Source organism: Chrysemys picta, chromosome 7 (assembly GCF_011386835.1).
Source record: "Chrysemys picta bellii isolate R12L10 chromosome 7, ASM1138683v2, whole genome shotgun sequence".
Lineage (NCBI taxonomy): Eukaryota > Metazoa > Chordata > Testudines > Emydidae > Chrysemys > Chrysemys picta.
In genome coordinates this window covers 60,218,985-60,236,377 of record NC_088797.1, presented here as the reverse complement: position 1 = coordinate 60,236,377, position 17,393 = coordinate 60,218,985, and the positions used below count along the sequence as shown (strand labels likewise).

At 48.4% G+C, this 17,393-nt stretch overlaps 1 protein-coding gene across 1 annotated transcript in view; it reads left to right on the top strand.

Annotated features, from left to right (window-relative positions):
- The window catches only part of ANTXRL (ANTXR like), an 80,761-nt gene that overhangs the window by 40,668 nt on the left and 22,700 nt on the right, over positions 1–17,393 (top strand). Inside the window, exons 11-17 of the mRNA XM_008173055.4 lie at positions 1,588–1,657; positions 4,850–4,928; positions 8,115–8,210; positions 9,962–10,000; positions 11,864–11,962; positions 13,583–13,750; positions 14,861–14,941. Of these exons, the coding sequence (XP_008171277.2) occupies positions 1,588–1,657; positions 4,850–4,928; positions 8,115–8,210; positions 9,962–10,000; positions 11,864–11,962; positions 13,583–13,750; positions 14,861–14,941 (632 nt within the window). The remainder of the gene's footprint in view (positions 1–1,587; positions 1,658–4,849; positions 4,929–8,114; positions 8,211–9,961; positions 10,001–11,863; positions 11,963–13,582; positions 13,751–14,860; positions 14,942–17,393) is intronic.

Genomic DNA, 17,393 nt, shown 5'->3' with positions numbered 1-17,393 from the left:
AGATGTCGACATCTCTCGGTCTTTCTGACCATTCCCCCTATTCACGAAGCACCTCACCTGTTTGTATTTGATCCCGGCAGAGCTGGTGCTGAAGTATGCATAAAGAAAAGCACCCTACCTCTGCATCCCTTCACTGCTGGGCTTCCCTTGGGCCAAGCCCTCAGCTAGTGTCGACTGATGTATAGCTACACTGATTTATCCCAGCTGGGGGTCTGCTTCTTTCTCTGCATTCAGCTTGGCCCTAAAACTCAGCAACATTATTTCCCTCTTGGAAGACTGAGCAGGGAGGGCCAAGGAGCACATGGACTGTGGAGAACACAGTTCCTCTCTCAGTTCCAGACGAGTAGGATGTTGCACGCTGGCCAAGGGACTCTGTGGGGAAACTCATACAGCTGCTGCTGCTGCTCAGGCTCATCCTCCCCTGTGGACAGAATCTGGGCTCCAGGATTGGGGTAGGCTGGCACCCCATGCTAACCCTAAAATCACACTGGCTGGGAGCTCCCCTGAGGCTGGTGGCTGGGCTGCTTTCTAGCCAAGCCTGGTTCCCCTGGGTCTCTCTCTGGCCATACACCTCAGCTGCTCCCTGGGCCCCTCTCCTAGTTCTGAGCTCCGGCTGTGTCTGGGCCTGCTGTGCACCTGCAGACAGCAGTACCAGGCCACCTTTTTCAGGCTCCGCCCAGCCCAGCAGGCCCTCTTCAAGGGTATCCATAAGCCAGCTGGTGCACAGCAGACCAGGTGGCCTGTAGCCAATCATCTGTCTTCACTTGGGCTGGCTGACCTACCCACCATGGAGTGGCACTCCCACCCTCCGATGGGGAGCTGCAGGGAGTGCCAGATCTCTGATCAGCTGCAAAGGAGGAGAGGACAGCTGCTCTCCTCTGGCCATCCTCTCACCAATCAGTGCCGAGGGGGCAGAGCTGGCCCCATCACAGGCATGCTTTGCATGTGGAGTGGGGGCTCCAGACACAGAGCCACCAAAACATGGAACTGGTACCCTTAGTCTGCTGCGTCTGCCATTGCACACGCCCATTGGGTGGTCACTGTAGGACAGTGGCTGGAGACTTCTCCATGACAGCATGGGACTCCTCAGAGTGGTACTGGGATAGAAAATAAGAGGATTTGATTTGGAGGGGGCAGTTAGATGGACTTTGCAAGCAGACGAGATGCTCAATAGAGTGACAAGGGGGGTGAGGTCACATCTTTTATTGGACCAACTTCTGTTAGTGAGAGAAACAGTCAAGAGATTGCCCAGTAAAAGATGTGACCTCACCCACTTTGTCCCTCTAATATCCTGGGACCAACCCAACTACAACAACACTGCGTTCAAGATGCACAATACTAAGCCAAACATTTAGGTGACCCATCCTGAGGGTGCCCTTTGAATGTTTTGACCCAGCGATGTCACAGCTGTGATCTGGAATTACAAGTAAAACCCCTAAAGACAAGGACCTGTTCTGAGCCATGTCCACACTGGGCCTGATCCTGCACCTGCAGCTCTCCTTGATGTCAACAGCAGCCTTCTGTGTTGAGCCCATTCAGGAGACACCGCCCTTTCCGTACGTTACAGTCTGTCTTGTTTCCTTTTAGACGAAAAACCGACTATTGTTCAAGACACCTATCTGCTTTGCCCTGCACCAGTAATAGAAGACATTGGACAGTAAGTACAGCTCTGCAGCCTGGGCTGAAGGAGAGGAGGTGTTGGCTGTGGGATCAGCAGGTGTTTTGCCTAAAAAGGACTAAGCAAGGAGCTCAGGTGTGTGAGGCTTTTCAGATGTTCACTGGCAGGTTCAGCACCATCCTGATGGACCAGACCCTCCCCTGGGGTGTGTCAGCATGGCTCCATTCAAGGCTGGGCTCAGGCAACGCGGGACCCTGGGCACACTTCAGCATGGGGCCCCTCATGGCCCTGCTGCCATTTGAAGTGGTGGTGGTAGGGGCTCAGCCTGCCCCTCCGGTCTATATTCCATAACTTGCCAGTGCACTCGGTCGTCGTGAGGTCTCCTTGAGGAGCTGGGCCCTGCAGTGCATCATTCTGGAGGGACAGGGATCAGACTGTGTGATGCTTCACCCAAACACACGGGCAGAGCATTGCATCTGGGTCCGCTGGTAAAAAGAGAGTTGAAAACAACATATTGGGTGTCACAGATCCACAGTGTCGGTGCTGCAGCCTCAGCTTTGGAACAGTCACTGGGAGGAGCCCTGCAGTGTGCCAGACCCTCTAGGGGGTCTCACTCTTCCCTCTGGGTAAGCCACTGGCTTCACCACCTCCTTAGATGGGACCTGTGGGCCTTCAGCACTCCTGCTTCACACCGGGAGCTCAGCAAGTCCCACTGGGACAGACCCCTGAGGGAGACTTGTGCAGTCTTAGGGAGCAACGCACCTCCTCTGCTAGCACCTGCAGGGACACATCCAGCGTTGTCACACTGCCGGGTTTATTAGCTGGAATGCACATAGGAAGGCCTTGGTTGGCCCAGAGGAATGAAGGTTAAAGCACAGTCCAGAGCCCAGCCAAGCTGCAGTGAACTCGACCGTTCAAGCTCTGTCTCCCCGTCTGTCTGACATGTATGCCCCCACAGCCAACACTTAATGTCCATCTCATTCCCCGCTCCCCCCCAGTCCTTTGTTCCTGACCTGAGGAGAGGCGGCGGAGAGGCAGGGCAGTCCATATCTCTCTGGGCTCTTGGTTGCTAGGTGTCCATGCCCAGGCAATTGGCTTTGCCATTGTCTTCTCAAGAGCTCCATTGATATGGGACGTGAGTCCCCAGACAGCTAGGCCCCATTCCTACCTGTGTCTTAGCCTGATCTGAGAGCAAACATGCCCTTTTCACCCACTAGGTAGAAATGCCGCATATAGGAGAAACTGAGGCACACATATTCTTCATACAAATATTCCAAAAAAATTCCCACTTCGTCACATTGGGTTTGAAAGTTACGGCTTCCACATCAACCCTACCATAATCGCCTGGGGCACATTTCCATCACCGCACACAACTTCCTGCTGTTCATGGGCATGCGGAATAGTAGGGATGCATGAGGGGACTGAATTTCTGGCCATCTTTCTGCTCTCATGTACGGTGGTGTAAATCAGGAGTAACAAATGAAGTCTCGCACTAGTGTGGAATCAGTGCAGTAGGGTGTAGAATAGTTGCATTCAGGAGCTCTGATCAGTGCCTCATAGTGAGTTTCACCAGGGCAAAGAGTGGGTGTGAAATGCAGCCATTCTTAGCTGGTGGCATGTTACATCCACTCTGCCTAGGCAGAAAGGACTCCACAAGGTGCAAGGCGAGGGGGGGGGATTGGGCCCATTGATCCTTTTAATGCATTGTAAATAAAATCCCTACAAATTCACACCAGCCTAACTGAGGACAGAATCTGGCCCTCTGACTACACGGGCAAATGGCCACATTCTCCTTAGTGCAATGCCATTGATGTTAGTGGTGCTGCACCAGGACATGTGAGTTTAGTTCCAAGTCATCTGAGCGGGATGCAAAGCTGCAGATCTCAGAGGTTCGCTTTGCAGGGGCCTGTACAGACATTTCCTTCCGCTTTTCTTTGGGTTGGTTCAAACAACTGTAAAATCCAAAAGCAGAAAACTCCCAAATATTACCTTGTTTGACTCTGAAACTGCAAATTACACAGGGTACCATGGGAACCACGTAAATCCACCCACGTCTGTGAACCTTTTAGCGCATCCTTGGCTCGGCTTCAAATTTGCAACAAAGTGGCGCTAGGCAAACGTCACGTGGTTTCAGGTTTCATCTCCCAGAATTCTAGTCAGGCATTTCGTCTGTCTTCCTGCTTCACAGGAAGTTTAATTTAATTCTCCCTAAACAATCGCTGGTAGCCGAGATACTAATCTGTGTGAACTAGACTACTGAGCAGAGAAGGAGGAATTGCTTTGAATGTTGAGGATGTGCTCCATCAATTTTGAATATCAGCAATTCTGAATGCATGTGATGTCCCCTCCTCCCCACATTTTGCATCTAACTCTAGAGCGGATTGAGATTGTATTGAATTTCAAGCACATTTCACATTTTGACACCCCTCCCCCCCCAAGAAAGAGGGGGGATGGATTTCAAGTGTCTTTGTTTATGAATCAAATTTAGTTTCCTGTGTTTGGATATTCTCTGCTCTTGCCAATGATGGTGACTCCTCCACCCACCTCAGCAACTTGTTTCATGACCCAACCCCCTGTTAAAGTTAAAGGGTTGAATTGTTCCCCATCTTAGCCCCATGCAATCCCATTGTGTGCTCAGATACTATAGTGAGGATGGCTAGATAAGTATTTAAATAGCTAGGTGGGGTTTAAGCCAGGGCAGAATTAGACTCTTAGGCACAGGTGCTAAACTGGTGTATCCCAATGACAATGTACACCAGCTGAGAACATGCCCTCCAACTTAAGGCCAGATTCTGCTCACAGCTACCCTGGCATAAATCCAGAGGAAGTCTGTTAACTTCGGTGGCTATGCTCAGGGTTCATCCCTGTGAAAAGGAGAGCCCAGTGTGACCCCACAGTATTCCCTGCTGCAGCTTAAACCTGTAGCTTCCCATTCTAGCACAGGTCGTATTGCAAATGTCTGAGCCGTAGCATTCTAAGACACTGAGCTCGTGCCCTGTACCCCCAGGGAGAATGGAGTCTCCTAATAAAGAACATATGCCCCAACTCAGTTTAGCCAATGTTACAATGTTGGCTTTTGGGCAAGCAAACAGTCAGATGCAGGTGAGCACCTGCCGTCACATAACTGCATTGACTAGGCAGGATATGCGTTCAGGAGCCAATGGCCAGGAAGAAGGGGAACAGTGGGTATAAAGATGACACTAAAAATAAATGTATCTGTTTGTGCTTTAGGGTGGTTTTCCTCCAAGTCAGCATGAACAGCGGGCTAACGTTCATCTCCAGCTCTGTCAGCATCACCAGCACACAGTGTGTAAGTATGGGACACAGCCACCAGAAACACCTTGAAAAGAAAGCGCTGCTCTCCAGGGAAGGGCTCTTCTCCGTTGCGATTGCAGAGCCGATCCCGGCAGTGCACTAAAAAGCAGCGAGGGGTGGCTGAGAGCAGTTCATTAGTGATTGCAACCCATGCCTGGATCGCGACTAATAAATAAGTGCAAGAATATCTTCCCCCACCCCAGGAAAGAGAGAACTGCAGATCTCAGACCTGGGCTGGGAGGGGCCCATGGACCCCCGGAGGAAGCCAACCCCCCCCGAAAGTATTGGCAGTCCACCGCTATTCATCATCTGTTCCCCGTCTCATTCCCATTCATTAAGGGGTGGTATTTGCCACTGGAATGGGGTGAGGGTTGGCCTTCCTGGCATGGGGAGGAGCATAAAGGGACAGTAGCACCAAGTGCTGGGATCAGCTTTTCCTGGAGGGGCTGTTCTGTCACCCAGCCAAGGGAGAGTTTTCCGTACCGCTGATACTGATGGGAGAGGGGGAGAGAAATGGCTGGGCTACGCGGCGGCTCCGTGGCTGACGTCAGCGTGGCATCTGTCTGCCCTGGGGGAGCAGGACAGGAGTCAACAGCCCCAAATGACCTTTTAGGGAAGATTAATTTTAGAAGCAATCAAATAATCCAAGTTAAGAAGCCAACTCTGATGAGTGATCTGCTCACTGCACCTCAGGGGAGAGAATAGGCCACATCCCCAGCTGGTGTAAATCAGCAGAGAGGCAGTGGAGCTACATCAGTTTACACCAGCCTAGGATCTGGACCCATGAGTTGAAGTGACAGGAGGTTTGCCCTAATAGCTGGATAACAATCATTTTACACCAAGGTCATGGGTGTCAAGGTGAGCTTAGTTCTGCTCAGTGTCGGTGCGGCCTGATGGCTATTCAAAGGGGTTGATGGTTACAGGCTATGTCACAAAGCTATCATCACACATAGTATTCCTTCATTGGGCCCCTTTGTGGCAGCATCAGCGCAGAGGCCATGAAAGGAATGGGTGCCGAAATCCATGTGGCGGAGGTGTCTGACATTTTTAGCAACCATGCTGGGAAATTAAATCCCAGAGCTGTGGGAAAGTCACAGTGTTTAGTCACTTGGAATTCAGCAGGGACATTTTTTCCATTTCACCTGGTTTCAAAACCCCCTCCCAACTTTGCAAGGATTGCAATGAGATGGGGATTTTACACCCAGACAGCACGCATTTTACACCTACGTCCCCTGCAAAGCCATCTCGGGCTGCTGCAGCAAAACCTTTTGCAATGATAGGCCCAGTTTTGGGTTGGTTATGGACCATGAATTTTAACTCATTGTTTATTTGGTTACCGGTGCTTCATGTGCTTCTAATGGAGATTGAACTCTTAGCCCTAGCGGGGGTCCCGGCAGGTCAGAGCTCAGCCAGGCTGCTGGGGAAGGCATGCATTGCCATTGCCTTGGGGTAAACAAAGGACTGCAATCTCCAAGGCTGTCAATCTGCCACTTTTCACCAGCACTCCAAATCACTTGTAGCTTAAAAACAAGCAAGACCAGGGGCCCGATTCTCAGCTGATGAGCAGCAGCCTAGCTCCATTGAAATCAGATTGCACCGCTGAGAGTCTGGCCCACTCTTTGCAAATATGTTTTCAGGCTTGTGTGGAATCTCATGCATTCAGTTCTTTCTTTATCGTTTTAGAGGATCCTTCCATTTCCTTTCTCTCCCGTTTCCTTTGCTGTGAACGGCAGCACGCTGGCCTCCTCGGCCCTCATTCTCAGCTGGCTCCTCTGTCCTTTTCTGTACAGTAAGTGTCTTCTCTTCCCCTTCCGCCTGAGGTTTCCTCTCCAGCCCCTCCACCAACCTATTTCCAGTCTTATATTACCTATTTCCTAACAATCTTATCTAATCTGCTCCTAGCCCCTCCTCCATTTCACTCCCAGGTTTTGCAATTTTTCAGCAGGCTGGCCCTGTTACTCTTATGACACTGAGATCATCCAACACAAACTTTGATATAATGTAATTGACTTTGAGAAGGTTTCCATTAGCATGGATAATAGGATCACTAGGGCAGCAGGGCTAAAGTTTTACTGCTAGCTCTTAACATCACCAGCTGGCCTGATGCAGCCCATGGAAACTACAGATCCTAGCATGCAACATTCCATCTTGTAGCAAGGGTTATTTTTTGTCAGAAAGGCTCTTTGTTCCTTGAAGAGGTTGTGTTGGCCTGCAGACAGTGCACAGGGGCCTGTGTGGTGTCACTTAGGATGAGTGTTTTATTACAAAAAACTACAGAGGGATACAACTAGTGATTGGTTTCGCAAGACTTTCCAGATTAACCCATGAAGACCAGAATTTTCAGAAGGGCTCAGAACTCACAATCCAAAGAGCTTGGCTCTGATATAGACACCAAAACCAGTGGCCGATTTTTCAGAAGTGCTCAGTGGCTATGGGTGCATGTCTGCACAAGTGTCACAGTGAGAGCCGCTGGGTGTTGGGCCCTTTTAAAATCGTAGCCCCAATTATGGGTGCTGAGTACTTGACAATGTGGCATTAAATGCCTACCGGGCTAGAACGCTGTCTACATCAGGAAGCAGTTTGAATACAGGAGGCAAGAACGTAAACTCTTTGTTCCAAAGATTGGCATAGTATGGATGTCAAACATGTCACCTGCACCTAATTTATTGCCCCATGAATGAGAGTATTGTAGCAAAATGGCCCATTTGTACAGTTAAGGGATTGGAAGATACAGTCAGTCATGGCTCGCTGCATGCCTGAGTATCCATAGAACGATCCTGCAGTCGGAAATCAGGCAAAACGTCCCACCAGAGACACTGGGGAATGTTGTCCTCAGGATCACATCCTTGGGTTCCGATTCAGCAGATCACTTAACCACGTGCTTGAATGCCATTGAAGCCAATGAGACACAAGCATGTGCATAAATGCCCTGGCTGAACAGGAATGCGTTCCTGTATCAGGGCTTGAAATATTAACTTGTGTCCCTGAGCGTAGAATCCAGTCCCCATGACAATAATCACTAATTCTCTAGTCTTTGTATAATCTGATTAAAACCTGTAGTGAAGCAAACCAGCTCCTCTTCTCCAGGTCTAACAGCGCAGCCATAGGGTCTCCTGCTGGTGTTAGCCTGCCAAGCTTGTGGCATATTAAGGTAACCTGGAAACAATTGTCTTGTTTGCAGCTCAGTGGGACGATCCTTTTCATCGCACTCTTAATTCTGTTCCTGTTGCTGGCCTTGGCGCTACTTTGGTGGTTCTGGCCTTTGTGCTGCACGGTGGTGAGTATGGACTTTGATCTTCGTGGCTTAGTTTCTTCTGCTCTCTGCCAGAAGCTGGGGTTAAAAGCCTGGAGAGATGCTCAATAGACAATGAGAGGAGCAGGCATGAATCATCTTCATTTTAGGATATAAACTGATGTATCTGTATGGCCCCGATTCAGCAAAGCACATAAACCTGTGCCTGGTCCCATTGACGTCAATGGGACTCAAGTACGTGCTGAAAGTTAAGCAGGTGATTAAGAGCTTTGCTCAATCTGAAGTGAGGCAGCAGAGTCGGTTTGTTAGAGTATAGGACTAGGAATCAGAAGGTGTGAATTGCATCTCCAGGTCTGCCACCAAGCGGCAGGGTGACTTGGGCAAGTCACTTCCTCTCTCTGTGCCTCCATTTCCCACCTGTATGGAATGGGGTTAAAGATACTGGTTTTCCTAGTAGAGTGCTGTGAGATCGAGGGATGGAAAGCGCTAGATATGATGAGGATATGTGTGTGTATGCTCTTACTTCCATTGGAAATGCATTTCATATGATGGACATTTCAACTCGTGGGTTAATGTTTCGCAGTAGCGTTGGACTCAAATGACCTGTTCAGTTAAGGGAAAGTTTGAACTCACAAAATCTGAGTCTATATTATGGGTGATTCAATCTGGTGTATAATCAGGGCTGCCCAGAGCGGGGGGCAAGTGGGGCAATTTGCCCCAGGCCCCGGGCCCCACAGGGGCCCCCACGAGAATATAGTATTCTATAGTATTGCAACTTTTTTTTATGGAAGGGGCCCCCGAAATTGCTTTGCCCTAGGCCCCCTGAATCCTCTGGGCAGCCCTGTGTATAAGCATTGGTGACTCATCTACGCCAGTTTGACCACAGTGCCACCACACTGGCTTCAGTGTCATTATTCCTGACTGCTGGCCCAGGGGAAGTGAAAAGCAAGTCAGGCCCAGTTACGTGCCAGTCTAGATGGATAGGGCTGGCTGGTGATAGCTCAGTTCATCAGCAGGCAGGAGAATCTCTGTGATCCCGTCTCTACCAGCTGGCGGAGATCACACATACCGCACTGCATGCCAGCCATTGTCCCAAAGGAAAGGTGCCAGCTATCCTGTTCTGTCAGTGGTCTCCTGCCAGCTGATCTGTTCAGTGGCACTAAAGGTCACTGTGCAGGGAGCCAGCCCTGAATGCTGTAGCATCACTGCTGGGAGAGAGAGGACAACCGTAGATACAAAGATGGACGCCCACCTAAAATTAGGCTTGGCAGAATTCAGTTTTTATTTTTTATAATGCAATGGATATCAATGTTTATTTTTAAGCTTTTATTTTTATCAATTTAACTTTTCACCAGTGCAGGAAACTTTTCAAAGTTGGGGGGGCAAACAATGGGCAGGGGCCAGACAATAATCCTTTAATGACAGTAGATGTTGACATTCAAATAGTTAAAGTTTTATAACCACTAAAGCACAACTTGTCAACATCACACATCAAAATATACAAAGTAAATATCCTTAAATCAAACTCTCAGGTATCATTGTTCTCACTTTGTCTCTCTGTACATTTCAGTGATTATCAATGGTAATATTTTTTCACCGGTTTGTGTGTGCACGGTGAAATCAATGTTTACCGATAAAAATCAAATCCTTCTGTGCCCACCTGTAATGTGAGCCCAGGGGGACAGAGAAGGACCGAGCCCAGGGGGACACAGGCTGTGACAGGGATATAAAGTGTACCTTTAACTCCAATTCTTTCCATTGCCTGTATGTCGTAGGTCATCAAGGAGCCTCCGCCACCGCCGCCCCCAGAGCCTGTAAGTATTTTATTTTTCAAACCATAATACTACTGTCTGCAGCCACTGCAATGCAGCATATTGGCTGGGAACTTGGTGGGAGTCATAATGACAACTCTGAGGCTGTCTCCTGGGATAGGGTTATCTGTGCCTTCAGGTCCATATGCACACAGATGCTCTACCTCCATGGAAAAATATCTGCATAACCCCCAGCAAGATGCCTACAGAATCACTCTTTCGGTCAGACCTATATTTTGTTCCATGCTGCTGTGTATCACGCACAAATGAAAAACCATATTCCCAGATGCTGTGCTCAGTGCTCCAGTCCTGGCTCAGGCAAAATTGCCATTGTTCTCAAGGGGAATTTAACCTGAGGAAGGAGTAAAGGTTAGAGTCCATCATCAAGTACAAGGCAGCGAGGAGGCTGTTGTCTATTGGCTAGGTCACTGGCCCAGGACTAGGGTGACCAGACACCAAGTGTGAAAAATCAGGACGGGGGTGGGGGGTAATAGGAGCCTATATAAGAAAAAGACCCAAAAATCGGGACTGTCCCTATAAAATCGGGACATCTGGTCACCCTACCCAGGACTTGGGAGACCTAGAGATTCTGTGTCCGGTTCTGCTACTGATATCACTTCCTCTCTCGCCCTTTGTGCATTTCGATCGGACGCTCTCCTCGCTGAGTGTGTGCACAATGGGGCCCTGATCTCAGGTGAGGGGGAGCATCCTGCCTGTTTCCACTCCTTACACGCACACACACAGTTAATCCGTGGCAAAAATAACTGCCTAACCCACACAAGCAGGCTGCAGTTGGCTGCTAACTTGCTGTAACTTGGCATCCATCTGAGGAGGGAACCACAGCTGCCATTTTGAGGTTGCCAAAGGCCACCATTACTGTCTTTGTGAGCCTGTGATTTGTCCCGAGCAGCAATTCTGTGGCAATTTAACGTGAGGCCTGAAGGTGGGGGAGGGAGTACTGTGTAGAGACCTTGCTGAGCCCTTCTCTGTGTCACACACATTCTGTGCACCAGCAGCAGGTGTCGGGGTCAGCTGGTAGAAATCGGCCCAGCTCCACTGAAATCAGTTCAATGCTCCGCAGGTGGGTTAAATTGAATTGGAGGCAATGAAGCTCCAGTAATGTACCTCAGCTGAGGACCCTGCAACATGTCTCCTGGGATGTCGGTGCAGGATCATTCACCAGCACTGAATTAGATTAAGCGAGGAAAGAACAATGGCTCTGAAAGAGAACCCAGATCTGGACTCCTTCACATGCTGGGTTTGCTAAAAAAACAGCCCCAGTCTTTATGATGGGCCAGATCCAAGCCCCCCAAAGGTACAAAATCCAGTGCCTGATTTAAATGGTTGCAGCCTGAGCCCGTCGCTGCAAAGAACCAAACAGGGCAGAGGAGCCGGGTACAGCTGCGAGGAAAGAATGGTCCGAAGTGCGTGTTAGTGAGCTCACAGGGATTCCTTTTCTCCTGTTAGCAAGTTACAGTTCCCAAAGCACAGCTAAGAAAGGGTTTCATTTGGTGAAGTGTTGGACATAGTCTATGGAACATAGCAGCAAGGCCAGTATAATGTGCAATCCATCTCCACTGTGCCTTCTACCCCCTTAAAAAGCAGTTGTGATTTTTGAAGCTTTACGCATATTTGACTGTATATAAAAGCAGCCTGAAGAGATGAGAAGAAGGGAACAGACAGTCGGCTTTGGCTTCTCTAGGAGAAATTGCAGCTGCAGAGACAAGAGGCTTTTGTTCGCTGTCAGCACATAAATATAACATACAAAGCCAGATAGCCAGGGATAGGGCCGTAGGATGTTCACTTGTTTACATCCCATGCTGCGTGCATGAAAACAACAGCGATCACTCTCCTTCTTTCCCTCAGGAATCAGATGATGAAGATGGATTGCCAAAGAAAAAGTGGCCAACCGTGGACGCATCTTATTACGGAGGCAGAGGTGTTGGTGGAATTAAGAGGATGGAGGTATCAGGCGCTTTTGTTTCCTGCGTCGCAGTAAACAATCAGAACCTTTTTAATTGAAAACCACGGCAAGACATTTTAAAAATGCTTTTTACAGAGTTATCATGATGGAATAGGGAGGTTGGTTTTTAATTAGGACCCATCTACCTAATCACACCTGCCAGCCCAGGAGTCAGCCATCAAGCTGCCATCGTTTGCATCGTGCAATTAGTTGTGTCTGGAAGTATTAGCGATTGCAAATTTGCAGGTTGAGGAATGGGATGAGGACCAAACAGTTTCACTTTATTGGATCAGATCCTCATCTGGTTTAAATGGGTCTTGTACTATAACTTCAATGGAGTGAGGCCAATTTATACCAGCTGAGGGTCTAGCGCTAATTGGCCAAATTGAATAGAAGTAATTGCTCCTTAGCTCAGGGGTTAGGATTTTACAATCAGGCACTGAAACCTGATGCACAGTTTGCCATGGGAGATTCTGACTCTTGAAATCAAGTGGCTAAGTAGCCGCATAGGGCAAATCCTGCCCTGGGATGCATTCACACAGCTCCCATTGAGGTCAGTTGGAACCCAAGGGCAGAATCATAAAACTGTAGGGTTAGAAGGGACTACAAGGGTCATCTGGTCTAATCACCTGCCAAGATGTGGGATTTGTTGTGTCTAAACAAACTTGCAGGTTTAAACTAGTGTAAATGGTGGATTCTCTGCAACTTGAAGTCTTTAAATCATGATTTGAGGACTTCATCCTCCTTTTGAAAACTTCCAGTGGAGGAGCTTCCACGACCTCCCTAGGCATCTGTTCCACTAGACTACTGTTCGTACAGTTAGGAAGTTTTTCCTGAGATTTAAAAAAGGTAATCTTCCATTATTGACATGAATTGAGATGTATTATTAAGGGAAATCCAGCACTCTCCTATGCACTTATGGAGAGTCCTTTGCTGAGGAGCCTAGTCTAGTAAACTACGACTAACTGCCCACCAAGTCTGAGAGCCACTGCTCAAAAGAACCCTTCAGGGCTCTTCCTCATTCCTGGATACTTTTGTCACCTCTAAGCTGGAGGGCTGCAGTGCCCTCTTGGGGCTATTGGTGGAGACCACTCAGGAACGTTAGCTTCTCCCCTGCCATGGGAGACCATTTGTGGCATTTGTGCTGACAGAAGATGCAGACTCTGGCAGATTGCTGCTGGGCTGTTTTCAATGCAAGATCTTTGACTCTGGAACCTTGATAGACCATGTCTGATGACCTTCAAGGTCTAGTGCAAGATGCATCTGACTACCCTAGGTTTCACCCAAGTAAAGATTTGGATGGGAGGCACCTGCTGGCTAAACAGCTGGCTGGGAAATTGGGTGAGGAATTGATTTTTTGGAGTTTCCTCTTTATGGTGATTGTTGGTAATTAATTAGGGGATTTTCCTTCCTCACTAGTTAGTGGCTGCATGTCATGATGGATTGTTGTGACAGTAATTTTGCTTTCAAGAAGGTCAGTTCTCCCAGAGGCATGAGCAATGGGTGCATGTTTCACAAACACTGATAGAAACTAGATTAAATAATAGATGTGTCTAGTTAAGATGTATGCCAGCACTGCTCACCGAAGCTTCTGCATCCACAATGTGCTCTTACTACTTCAGGTGAGGTGGGGAGACAAAGGATCAACGGAAGAAGGGGCCAAATTAGAGAAGCCCAAAAACGCCGTCATCAAATTGCCAGAGCAGGAGTATGAGCCGTGGGAGCCCAAGCCAAAGAAACACAATGTGAGGAAGCCACCTTCCCAAAGGAAGTGGTACACTCCAATCAAGGTAATGTGTCTGCACATCAGCTTTAAAGCATGCATTGTTAACCAGGCATGTTACCACGGACAGGTTCCTGAGCACAACATTTCTCATGGTTGGCTGTGGGGTGGGAGAACTATTGTAGGGGTCCCCATTTCTGAGACTAGACATCTCACTAGACAACAAAGGCTTGGGCAACGTCTTTGCCCCTCTGCACTGATTGGATTCCAGCGTGAAATCCCAGAATTTGTTCTCAGGACAGCACTGGCTCGGCGATGCACACCCAAGAGGGGGCAGACGATGTAGAGGCAGTGGGAAAGACGGCAGTGTAGTTACGGCCCTGAACTGGGACTCACAGATTTCAGCTCTCTTCCTGCCCAGCTGTGCCAAAGATGCAGTATGCGCCTTGGCAAAGCCAGTTAGGGTCAGGTTTTTGAAGGTCTTCAGGCACCTAACCGTGCAGAAAGATACCTCGGAGGCTTTTCAAAAGCACCATTGAAATCAGTGGGAGTCAGGTGCCTGTCTGCATCTCTAGGTTTCTAAACACTTTTAAAATCTTAACCTGTCTCAGTTGATGCTGCTGCTGATAATGCATCTTTAACTCCCAGGGTTGGTTCACCGATATCCGTGTCCTACACTGAAATCCTCAATGGGAATGGCCAGTGAATTTCAAAGTGTTATGAAAATTAAATAAGCGATCGTCTTTTGGATGCTTATCTATGCCAAGTCTGTTCTCTTCTCCTTTATGGGTCCACCCATCATTAGACTTCCACAAGCTTCTTTGGTTCTTCGTCAAGTCTTTTCTTTAATGCTGTCTAACCCCGTTCACCTAACTGCACCTGCTGATCTATGTTAATTGTTCATATTAAACCAGATGCATCCTTGATATAACTCCAGTCGGATGGATTTGTTCCATTGTGTGCAATGGCTGGTTCCCCTAGGCACTCAGTATTACATTGATGGGCATGCTATAAATACACAGACAGATAATAATGAGTATACAAAGAGCAGCGGCCTCCGGGCCAGCCTGTGTGCCGATGGTTAAACACACAGTAATATCACAGCAAGTCGACTGTCGTTTAATTTCACATTGTTCTCTCAAGCATTATTGGTCATGTCACGTATGTTTGATTCCAGGGCAAACTTGATGCGTTGTGGGCTCTGGTTCGACGAGGCTACGATCAAGTCTCTCTTATGAGACCACAGCCAGGGGATAAGGTAAGTTGTCATGGACGCACTGTCATGTCGATTCTTTGTTGTTGGCAGTAATGCTCATTTTTTCCCTCTTCTTGAGAGCTTGTCTCTCTCTGGATTACCCTGAGGGTAAAATCCATCACTAGTTCCTGAGGTTTAACGATGAGCTAAAATGTTTGCAGTGGCATCTGTTTAAAAGCATTGCCCCTAATGGTCAATCACTGTCTCTCTGGTGCTGTCCTTTGAGCAGAGGCAGGTAGAGACTGGGTCATTTGAAGATGCCGATTCATCTCTTGACTGATGTTACTTCTCCATGATGCTTTTTCTTGCCTTCACTTCCGTAAGCAGAGATGCACTGGAATCAGGGGTTGGGCTTTTTCATTTGTGCACTCGAATAGATTGTTGTGTTCTAGTTTAGTGCAGAATAGTAAGTGTTAATAGATATTGGATCCTGCATACCAATGGCTCACAAAATGTTTTACTCATTCAATAGCAGAATTAAATGACAGGTAAGAGAAATCATAAATCACACAGGGTCCCACCCTTCTGGGAAAATTCCCTAGAATTGAACAGAGAATAACCTTCCTGTGGGATTATAGTGCTGGGCTATAGTTCTCTGCCACAATCCATAAGTGGCCTTTAAAACTCTGGAGAGAGGATCTCCTGCTTTGTTCAGTTCCATGGGCCAGATCCTCAGCGGGTGTGAATCACAGCTATGCCAATATGCACCAGCTGAAGATCTGGCACTATAGGATGTATAGAGTATCATTTCTGAAGGACCCTGTTGGTTTCACCCCTGTTACATTCTGTAGGACTTTTCTGTAAGACAAGCAGGCCTCTGCAGGAATGATCCACACAGGGGATGTTTGCACTCATGGGTTTTCCTTCTTGTGGAAGTGACAGGGAGTTCCCCTACCCAGATCTTGCCACCAGCCCAGGTTATTGACACAGGTGCCCTGTGCCTGCATACTGCCTCCTGGTTTCCTTGGCAGCAGTTTAGTCAGGACCAGGCACCATCAGGCCCTGGTACAGTAATACCAGCTCTGGCAGGGATCTAATGAGGGGAACCGCTGCCCAGACACTGGCTGCTCCTCGCGTGGACCCTCCCACCCTCTGATCTGGATTTGTGCAATGGAGCTTTAGATGGGCTGCGAGGAGAAGACTGTGAAGCTATTTCTCCCCGTTTCTGTGCCCCTCTCGGGCCAGCCCCCCGCCCCCCCCCCCCCCCCCCCGGCTCTCAGTGGGAGTGTCTGGGTGGGAGTTGCCGAATCCGGCAGCAGAGTTACATCCAGTGCAATAGTAATCCGCAAGTGCCTGTCACAGGGGCTGAAGTGGCCTCATGCTGGGCTTCCACACATGGGTGAATTTCACCCTTAGTAATTGACAGAAAAGGTGGCTCCGATTTTCTTTTAAAGCCAATTAGGTGCATCCCTCCTGCTCATAGCAAGACGCTGCTGTGCCCTGGACCAGGAACAGCTGAGCTCTCCCGCATCAGTATTTAGTCTTCAGCGTTCTCCACTTTTCCTTTGTGCCATAAATGAAACTCAGCTTCCTACGCTGCTCTGTAAAATTGCCTTTTAACTGGTTTACCAGGCTGCGTTTCCTTAGGCAGCTGCACTAGAGTCGCTTATTTACTTCTTAAGCACGGCCCTGGGCTTCTGAATAGACCATTGAGGCCCAGCTGTATTTTGATAGCAGGCACATTGTATGGTAGGATTCTATCCTCCACCTTCCCTTGTGCTGCTGGTAGGTTTCTATCCATGCAGAGCACAGTCCTGCCACTGTCAGAGCAGTCAAGAAACATGCAAAGGGCTGACTCAAAACAGGGATTCTCAGTTACTTGCCTACAACCCTGCTGTGTGCAGAAGGAAAAGAAACCAGCAAAGAGACTATTTAAAATGGAGCGAGCTGAAGGATTGTTGTATTCGGGGGAACATTAGAAAATCAACCGTGCATCTGGGGAAATAGGCTGGAAAGAATCTCATTGAGTTACATTCAGTGGAAGAATAAGGATCATCTCTGTTCTGTGGGCTGTGAAATTAACTATCACTGAAGAATGTTGAAAGGGAAACAAGAAAATGACTGGGCATGGGTCTGTTTTCCGAAAAAGGCACTGGCGGAAGTTGCATCTCAATCCCTTTATTTCATTGCAAGAGCCAGCATTGCAGGGAGCAATATTATTGTATATTATTTGTGTTCCAGCAGCTCTTACGAGCCCCCAACCGAGATGGAGGTCCCATGCAAAAATATATACCCAGCCCCTGACCTGAAGAGCTTACAGCGTTGCAGGACTTTTCATGTTGATAGACGTTGTGTAAACCTCTACCACGCAAGCTAAAGGAATGACACAATTAGATGTGAGTCAGTAGTAGGCTCTTAACTTCACCTGAGCCAGCCTCTAGAGGGAGACATGGTCATTCTCTCACTCTTATGCACACTGACAGTGCTAAACCGATGTTCTCATTTCATGCTCCCC